Source organism: Mizuhopecten yessoensis, unplaced genomic scaffold (genome assembly GCF_002113885.1).
Source record: "Mizuhopecten yessoensis strain PY_sf001 unplaced genomic scaffold, ASM211388v2 scaffold7021, whole genome shotgun sequence".
NCBI lineage: Eukaryota > Metazoa > Mollusca > Bivalvia > Pectinida > Pectinidae > Mizuhopecten > Mizuhopecten yessoensis.
In genome coordinates, this window is record NW_018406841.1 from 419,002 (window position 1) to 429,192 (window position 10,191).

The following is a 10,191-nucleotide window of genomic DNA, read 5'->3' on the forward strand; positions in this document are numbered from 1 at the left end:
GCATTTGTATAGGTTGAGAAAACAAGTTGTAATTTTCCAAGTGCGCAAAGGACAATTACTTTTAAACTGATCCTTAGATCAATATGTCTGGGATAGAGACCTGACAATTCTTAGAGAAATCGGTTGAAACCAGTGGGAGTATTAATTCAGACAAAATCGGATGGACGAACAGAACACGCCATTTTATATTAAATCTCGCCGAGACGGGGATATAAAAAAAGTTTTGTGTAGATTCGGAGATATTTAAGGAAGTTATCAATTTAAAACATTCTGGCAATTCAGATAAATAGCGGTACACTTATTTGCTATGTACTGATATCAATCAGTATTGAACTTTGTCTCACACTTTGTAGGTTGTAGTTGATGAAGATGTTAAATGAAAATCCAAACATATTTAAGGAGGTTATCAATTTGAATCGAACCAGCCTTTGAGATATATAGTACTTTGTTATGCACGAATATTGCTCAACTTGGTCTTACCCTTTGTGATTTGTAGGTGCTGAGTAAGCTCGACGATGTAAATCCGAAGGTATTGTATGAGAACGAAAGAATAAACAAATGGGTGCAGATTATACGATGTTACGTTAAGTCGAGATGGACTTACAATTAATGAGGGTAATGGCAACAACTGGTTCACCCGTTGTCAGTATAATGTGACCGGGCGGGATGCTGTGCTGGGTGCCTTCGGCATGGTATTTCAGTGAGTTAGCACTATAAAGTCGGCATCAGATCCGTGCTATCACAAAGCGGTAATTACACCAACATACCCCGTCTCCAGTACACATACATGTACACACACGCACGCATACACACACACACGGAGGCACGTCCTTAAATGACGTTAAACAAAATAAAACCAAACTGAACCAAACTAAACATTACTTGGAGCTAAAGAATAGTTATTAGAGTTTTGGTAAAAGTTTTGGGTGTTTTACTTTGTAAAAATTATAGATTTTCGATTTATATTTCGTCGAAGTAAAATCAGTATCAAATAAACATTTTACAGAAAAGATTTTTCATGGCACGAGGGTCAGATTATCCACGTTGTCATATCATAAATAACACTTATGGAAAAATTATCAACGGAGTTGTCCCATTACTTGATGTGTCATTAAGCCCGATAAAGGTAGACATATGCAATTCAAGGTATTCTCATTCATTACATATTACCAGGTGTTGGACCGTGTGCGGTACAGATATCGCTTCCTCAATCCGGAATCGATGTCGATATCTATCACATGTTTGTTTTCGATAACAGAACTTAAGTGAGCTGACGGCCCGTCCCCTGACTCATCATACTATTATTATGATCTATGTCAATATCATATGAAAATCTGTCATCCGCAGTTATAGATCCGACAATATGTACATATATGTGTGCATCTGTACTCGTAGTGCACCTCAATTTTGACTGGATGAACGAACTTAGCAGGTGAGGAAAATTTTGCCTGTTTTTTTTCTTTTTTTGTGTGTGTGTGTGCAATTCACATCAAAACAGTCAGGGACAGGACACATACATGTATAAAATATCAATCGTGAATACTAGAGGGGTGATCTTTGAAAAACTGATAAATTATTACTACTTTTGTAACAATAGTGTCAATAAATAATTGTGAATTTAGACATACTATTTCTACAACTAATAGATTAAATATTGGGACTAATATGTGTACGTACTACTGGACTTTTCCTACACTTGGGTCATGCAACTTTACTTCTGTTGATAATCATAGATTATCACTTTGTGATTTCAGGTTTTGTTGTTGGAAGAACTTCCTCATTACGAGCACGTAGATAAAATCGAGATGCGTCCGCAAGTGGACTCGAGATTTTGACCACGTACAAGCGATGAGAAAATGCTTCCTACCATAAACCCTGTCAATAGTGTGTGATAATCTATTTATCATCTATATATACTACTATCTTATATATTTCTCCATTAAAACAAAACAACTACTTCCATATCTTCCATCTGACTTCTAGGCCTCATGATCATCACGATTCAAGGTCGGTGACAAACGTAAACCAATAAAAGTTTTTGCGCGGAGGAATAGCATATACCTTAAGAAATATTGAAGAAACATATTTTAAAACAATATTACTGTCATCTCCATACGTACTCTTACAGGTGCTATTGTCCTCACGATATTTTTCATAATTGTATAATCATTTGTTAATGACGGACTACATTCTTAAGCGAAACACTGCTGTATGGATGTTTGTTCCTGTTTATAACATCTTATAGGGCGAGAAAATATTCTCTTTTGAGAAAAATTCATTCCTAAATTGGAAAATTGGTGGGTGGTATAAAGTAGTATATATAGATGGTATTTTAATAAACAGTCCAATCTCATTTACACCACTTCTAATTCAGGTGTTCTCCTATCTAGTTAACCACTAATCTAGTTATTACTATCTCTACCCATGTTTTCATCAATCACTTATCTGTTGTCAAACTGGTTAGCCTCGTTTTCAACCATTACTTATCCGTCTAATAAGTAAGCTACTCTAATCTGGTAGCTATATAGTCCCGTGTCCCACTTCAAGCTTCGTTGTTATCTAATACTACAAATACAAATGTGACCTGCTTTTTAGTGCTTGCTAAACGAGGATATCCGAATTACCACATTCAAACATGCGAAGAAATTAATTATATCATAATAATATCTTTTCCTTAATTACAGGAAATTACTGTTAGCGTGGTCAACAACTTAAAGATAAAGGAACAGTACCCACCACACGTAAAGGGATAACACTTGTATTTCATTATCACATACCGGATGATCATATTTGTAATACAATAGAGAATCGACTGTTATCACAGGCTGAGGGAGTATACTCTAAACAAACTAGTCAGTACGAATTCTTCACAGCTTCAGTATTTAAGAAGGTACCGTCGATGAAATGGCTGGAATGGCTACTCAAACCTATAAAGAACAGAAGAACAGTCAGACCTCTTGTGTTCATCACAAGGGTGAAAAGTTGGAATGGTTTTGTGAAAAGTGTTCTGAATTGATTTGTCCGAAATGTGTGTCCAGTTTACACAAAGGTCATAAATGTGACCACCTGAGTGAAATTACTCCTACAAACAAACTGAAGATTAAAGCATTCATCTATGACACGGAAGAAAATGAACTAACTCAGATTCACAAGGAACTCAACTCCACCCAGGACAGCTATCAAAAGGACATTGACCATTTCGACAGTGTAGCCATAGAAGTAGAAGAAACAGGAAGAAAACTCAAGGAGGATCTTGATATTTTTATATCTCAAACACATTCTCAATTGAAATTTTTGAAAGACGAAAACTGCAAACTCCGCCACAGTTACGCGGCAGAGCTTGAGAAGACACTTGGCGGATTGAAAGAGCAGTTGAAACAATGTAAGGAATCCCTTCAAACTGGCACAGATATCCATGTGTTTGACATGGTCCTTGGACTCCAAAGAACTACCACGTTACCAAGGAAACCCACCTTTGGTAATGCATGGTTCACCCCAAACAGGACTAATGACGGAAGCCTTCAGCACGCTTTTGGTAAAGTGAAGTTGATCCAACCAAGTTGGTCTGACGAACCCAACTCCAAGGGTCCAGACGCTCTTCAACAGAAGACCAGTCAAACTCTACCAGACATTTTGCCACGGAACAGCCAGGAAGTGCAGTATCCCCTTCCACCACAAGCTATTACAGCGCCAGAACAAGCCTCTCTACCTGAGACCAGTCCTCCGCCACCGTACGACCGTCTATCGCAGATCTCTCCACTACCACCACCATACGACGATTCTCCACAGACAAACATTTTGCCAGAACTAAAATCTCAGTTGAACATTTCATCTGTTTGCCCCACTAATGACGGCGGGGCGTGGACATGTTATTGGAAAAGCGACACCGTGACACACCTGACAAGCCAAGGAACCGTACAGCAGAGTATACAGATTCCTGTCGTGATCAAGGATATCAGCGTGTCTCCAACTACCCAAAACATCTGGGCATGCTCTGACAAAGACAACAGCATCATTGAGCTGACATCAAACACAATGAAATGCAGATTCACAATTAGGGACGAACCAAAGACCCTATGCGTCATTGGGGAAGACCACGTTATTGCGGGAACGAAAAACAAAATTACAGAATACACTTCAGAAGGAAAAGTTGTCATCGCTACAACAAAATCACTGTTTTCGAAGCCCTTAGTTTGTTCACCACAGAAGATATCGCAGTGTCCCATCAGTGAAAGGATTGCTATAGTTGACAGGGATCGATCAGGTGAAAGGGGTCAAGACAAGCCCCATATCGTTATCATGGACAAAAACCTACAGGTGCTCTACCGATATGGACGGTCCCAGCACAAAGGCCGTCCCGGGACAAAACCGTTTAACCCATGGGATGTCGCGTACGACCGTATGGGACACTTGGTAATTGCGGACGGTGGCAACTGTTGTCTGCATCTCCTGAGTGGAAGTGGAGACTACCTTCGCCTCCTCCACACTGACACAGCCCTAGCGTGGGCTGTAGGTGTAGGCAGACAGGACCAGGGCTTGTGGGCGGTGTTCGGTGACCGAGTTAAACTGGTAAAGTACGTGCATGTATAAGTAAAGTGATGTTGAAAGATTGTACTAATCTTCACAAGCTGACATTGCCACGGGGACTCTTAAATTGCGTAACTCACTCTGACAAAGAACTATTAATGTCATTGGATTCAAATCCTATCATTCTCTACGTTTCCCTGCGATACACTGTGGTGTACAATGTAGTATCAAATAATACAAGATATACGCACTGCGCGTCATACTACAATGTACCAGCAATTAGTACTAGCAATATATTAGAGATAAACGAAATGGCAATTAACCAGTGGGGTTATATTGAAAATTTTACGGTATAAAAACATCCGATCATTAAATGAAAGGTCAACATAACATCAACCATAATGTAGTGTTTTAATTTTATTTAAATCAGTTCAACGTCACAATACCATATTGATTCTCGGACTACGCAACGTTATCAGACTGCGGAAAGTTGATATGCGGTTTGGATTCTAAACAGATATTGATCAACCACAATTTAAATGACATGGATTTCAAGGATGATATACTTTTATTAATTACGTATTGTCTATTCATAGTTTTGTAAAATGTTCCTTTACTCAGCTACAACATATGTACCTCGAGTAGATCTAAAAGCATTTAAGTTCATGTCGGAAGTCTTTTGGTGAAATAAGTGCCTAATTAACAGTTTCGGAAATGACGGGAAATTAATGATATTGTATAATATAATGATAGAATAAATGTGTAAATAAAATGCTAAATGTTGTGTTCATATTATATGTGTAAAAAGCATTTGAATTATATGAGTCTGTAGCACCATTGTCCACTGGAGTTACATCAGGCTGTCTGGTCTGACGGACAAGCTTAACAACACATGGTTTTGATAGAAGCAGGATGGTGAGGACTATGGACATGGACTATGGACTATGTTTAACGGTCGCCTATCATGATATAATTTGGAAAAATGCTATATCCTTGTGTAATATGATGATCAATGTTTTTGGTTTTGTTCATTAGTGTGTCTTGTTGTTTCGTTGTCACTACCCTAGTTCTCCTTTTGAGAACATGACATTACTTGGAATTTAACGTGGATTTGCATAGCATGTACTGTAAAATCCAACATTTTCGTGAGACATTAAATTTCGTTTATTTTGTGGATAACAAAAATTCAAGAAGTTAAATCCCCACGAAAACATAAATTTGGTATGATATAGATATGGGGGAATCAGAATTCATCGAAATATAATGTTCTTGAAACAGGCTTGTATATGAAAACCACGACATTTTAACCCCGCGAAAATAAATGATTCTACAGTATCATCGGTGAAGCAAAGACGCTTAACCTGTTGTTATCTTTCCTTTTGTTTTGGTATATAAGTGGTTCCTGCTGTTTCCTTTCTTGTTAGTTTGGTGTCTCCCTGGTTCCTGCTGTTTCCTTTCTTGTTAGTTTGGTGTCTCCCTGGTTCCTGCTGTTGTCTTCCCTGTTAGTTTGGTGTCTCCCTGGTTCCTGTTGTTTCCTTTCTTGTTATTTTGGTGTCTCCCTGGGTCCTGCTGTTGTCTTCCCTATAAGTTTGGTGTCTCATTGGTTCCTGTTGTTTCCTTTCTTGTTAGTTTGGTGTCTCCCTGGTTCCTGCTGTTGATTTCCCTGTTAGTTTGGTGTCTCCCTGGTTCCTGCTGTTGTCTTCCCTGTTAGCTTGGTGTCTCCCTGGTTCCTGTTGTTTCCTTTCTTGTTATTTTGGTGTCTCCCTGGGTCCTGCTGTTGTCTTCCCTATAAGTTTAGTGTCTCATTGGTTCCTGTTGTTTCCTTTCTTGTTAGTTTGGTGTCTCCCTGGTTCCTGCTGTTGATTTCCCTGTTAGTTTGGTGTCTCCCTGGTTCCTGCTGTTGTCTTTCATTTCTGCAGTTCAAAATCACGGGGAGTAAACTGCGATCTTAAATTGTAAATCATAAAATTAAGTCATTTTTTTTAATTCGGTACAAGGGTAAATGTGTAATTCATAGTTTTAGACATAATGCATCTATGAAATATAACGGTATAAGAAGTCAACCCCTTCAGACAACGTCTTCAGAATTTTTCAGTCGTGTCTTCCATAGAATTGATGGACCTCCTTGTTGTACTTGTACAAAGAATCAAGGTCGTAAATCTGGGACAATTCTTTTAAAGAGACGTAGTATAGTCCCAATTCCTGGTGGGAGAGCGATGTACTAGCCGGTAATCTGCAGAGAAACTTCATTTTAAAAGAGTATGTCTGTTTTCCGTGAAGTGAGAGGATCCATGTCCCTGGGTCTCACTGATCGTATACACATGGGGGATAATCTCCGTATACCACAATTAAGACACATCAGATTCAAATTTAAATGTTTAAAGAACGAAATTTAAATGTCTAAAGAACGTCACCATTCCCTGTGGTTTCATTGTTATAAATGGAATGCCACTTACGGCGTGATTATGTTCCAGGAACATGGCGATGTGTAGCTGTTGTGTCTACTCCAGACCTCTCATTGTCTACAGTCACGGCAATTATTGGGAGTTTCCGTACGGGAATACCACGACATTGACATTCCGATTTCTTGCCTTCGTTGTTAAGGATGTATGCTACTTCACACATTATACTTTCTTTGTTTTGTGATTATGCCCAATTAAATCTTTGAATTGGTATTATACAGTATGAATGGCTATATTCTTTTAAACGTTTTAAGTAATGAACTGCTTCAAACTATCATTCAAGAATGACATTTTACATTGTTCGTAATGTATGACCTGGTAGTACATACACCCTTAAGTCATTAATTGCTCAATTTTTGTATTAATCCATTAAATTAAAATGAAATTTCGCGATTAAATTATCATTAATCTTTATGTTTTAAATGTCAATATATTGATTCGATGAAAACGTGTTTCATTGATTAAATGATTGATTAATTGATCTGATCGATGATTGATGTTGTTGATTGATTGCTTAATTTGCTGATTTAATTAATTACCGCTCGATTGATTTAACCTTTTGATTGATTGACTTATTAATTTATTGATAAATCAATTTAATAAATACATTAATTCATTCATTCAAATAAAACAAATCTACATTAATTTATTGAAAGTAGATTACTATCATTGACATGACGTGTTTATCAGACGTCAGAGATTGCACGAGAGCATGAATATAAATAAAGAGGGCCTCAACCTGAGTGAAACATATACATTCGATAAATAAACTGCTCATAAATATCCCTTACAAACAACAGTCGTAGCACAGGGGGCTGAAGCATTATCATTGCATCCTTTATAGTACTGAGATAACACAGGGGACTGAACCATTAGCATTGCCTCCTCTATAGTACTGAGATAGCACAGGGGACTGACGCATTACCATTGCTTACTCTGCAGTACTGAGATGACACAGGGGACTGAAGCATTATCTTAGCTTCCTCTACAGTACTGAGATAACACACGGGACCGAATCATTATCCTAGCTTCCTCTACAGTACCGTGAAAACATAGGGGACTGAAAGACTATCATTGCCTCCTCTATAGTACTGAGATAGCACAGGGGACTGAAGCATTATCATTTCCTCCTCTATAGTATTGAGATGACGCAGGGGACGGAAGCATTATCCTAGCTTACTCTACAGTACTGAGATGACACAGGAGACTGAAGCATTATCCTAGCTTCCTCTCCAGTACTGTGAAAACATAGGGGACTGAAGGACTATCATGGCCTCCTCTATAGTACTGAGATAGCACAGGGGACTGAAGCATTATCATTGTCTCCTCTATAGTGCCTAGATAACACAGGGGCCTGAAGCATTATCATTGCCTCCTCTTTAGTACTGATATAACACAGGGGACTGAAGCATTATCCTAGTTTCCTCTACAGTACTGAGATGACACAGGAGACTGAAGCATTATCCTAGCTTCTTCTACAGTCCTGAGCTAACACAGCGGCCTCAAGCATTATCATTGCCTCCTCTATAGTGCCTAGATAGCACAGGGGACTGAAGCATTATCATTGCTTCCTCTACATTACTGAGATAACACAGGGGACTGAAGCATTATCTTAGTTTCCTCTACATTACTGAGATGACACAGGGGACTGAAGCATTATCATTTCCTCCTCTATAGTATTGAGATGACGCAGGGGACGGAAGCATTATCCTAGCTTACTCTACAGTACTGAGATAACACAGGGGACTGACGCATTATCATTGCTTACTCTACAGTACTGAGATGACACCGGGGACTGAAACATTATTATTGCTTCCTCTACAGTACTGAGATAACATAGGGGACTGAATCATTATCATTGCCTCCTCTACAGTACTGTGATAACATAGGGAACTGAAGCATTATCATTGCCTCCTCTACATTACTGAGATAACACGGGGGTCTGAAGCATTATCCTAGTTTCCTCTACATTACTGAGATAACATAGGGGACTGAATCATTATCATTGCCTCCTCTACAGTACTGAGATAACACAGGGGACTGAAGGGAGACTGAAGCATTATCCTAGCTTCCTCTATAGTACTGAGATGACACAGGGGACTGAAGCATTACCATTTCCTCCTCTATAGTATTGAGATGACGCAGGGGACGGAAGCATTATCCTAGCTTACTCTACAGTACTGAGATAACACAGGGGACTGAAGCATTAGCCTAGTTTCCTCTACATTACTGAGATGCCACAGGGGACTGAAGCATTATCATTTCCTCCTCTATAGTACTGAGATACCACAGGGGACTGAAGCAGTATCATTGCCTCCTCTATAGTACTGAGATAGCACAGGGGACTGAAGCATTATCATTTCCTCCTCTATAGTATTGAGATGACACAGGGGAATGAAGCATTATCCTAGCTTACTCTACAGTACTGAGATAACACAGGGGACTGACGCATTACCATTGCTTACTCTGCAGTACTGAGATGACACAGGGGACTGAAGCATTATCATTTCCTCCTCTATAGTACTGAGATACCACAGGGGACTGAAGCAGTATCATTGCCTCCTCTATAGTACTGAGATAGCACAGGGGACTGAGGCATTTTCATTGCCTCCTCTATAGTACTGAGATAACACAGGGGACTGACGCATTACCATTGCTTACTCTGCAGTACTGAGATGACACAGGGGACTGAAACATTATCATTGCTTCCTCTACAGTACTGAGATGACACAGGGGACTGAAGCATTATCCTAGCTTACTCTATAGTACTGAGATGACACGGGGGACTGAAGCATTATCCTAGTTTCCTCTGCATTACTGAGATAACATAGGAGACTGAAGCATTATCCTAGCTTCCTCTACAGTACTGAGATAACATAGGGGACTGAAGCATTATCATTGCCTCCTCTACAGTACTGTGATAACATAGGGAACTGAAGCATTATCATTGCCTCCTCTACAGTACTGAGATGACACAGGAGACTGAAGCATTATCCTAGCTTCCTCTACAGTACTGTGAAAACATAGGGGACTGAAAGACTATCATTGCCTCCTCTATAGTACTGAGATAACACAGGGGTTGAAGCATTATCAATGTCTCCTCTACAGTACTGAGATAACACAGGGGACTGAAGCATTATCCTAGCTTCCTCTACAGTACTGAGATAACACAGGGCACTGAAGCATTATCATTGCCTCCTCT

At 39.3% G+C, this 10,191-nt stretch overlaps 1 protein-coding gene across 1 annotated transcript; it reads left to right on the forward strand.

Moving 5' to 3' along the window:
- Positions 1-1,320: 1,320 nt before the first annotated feature.
- On the forward strand, positions 1,321-5,306 carry LOC110452970. The gene is made up of 2 exons (XM_021501750.1): positions 1,321-1,432; positions 2,685-5,306. The coding sequence occupies exon 2, from the start codon at positions 2,905-2,907 to the stop codon at positions 4,588-4,590; it is 1,686 nt and encodes a 561-aa protein (XP_021357425.1). The 5' UTR covers positions 1,321-1,432; positions 2,685-2,904; the 3' UTR covers positions 4,591-5,306.
- Positions 5,307-10,191: the final 4,885 nt, after the last annotated feature.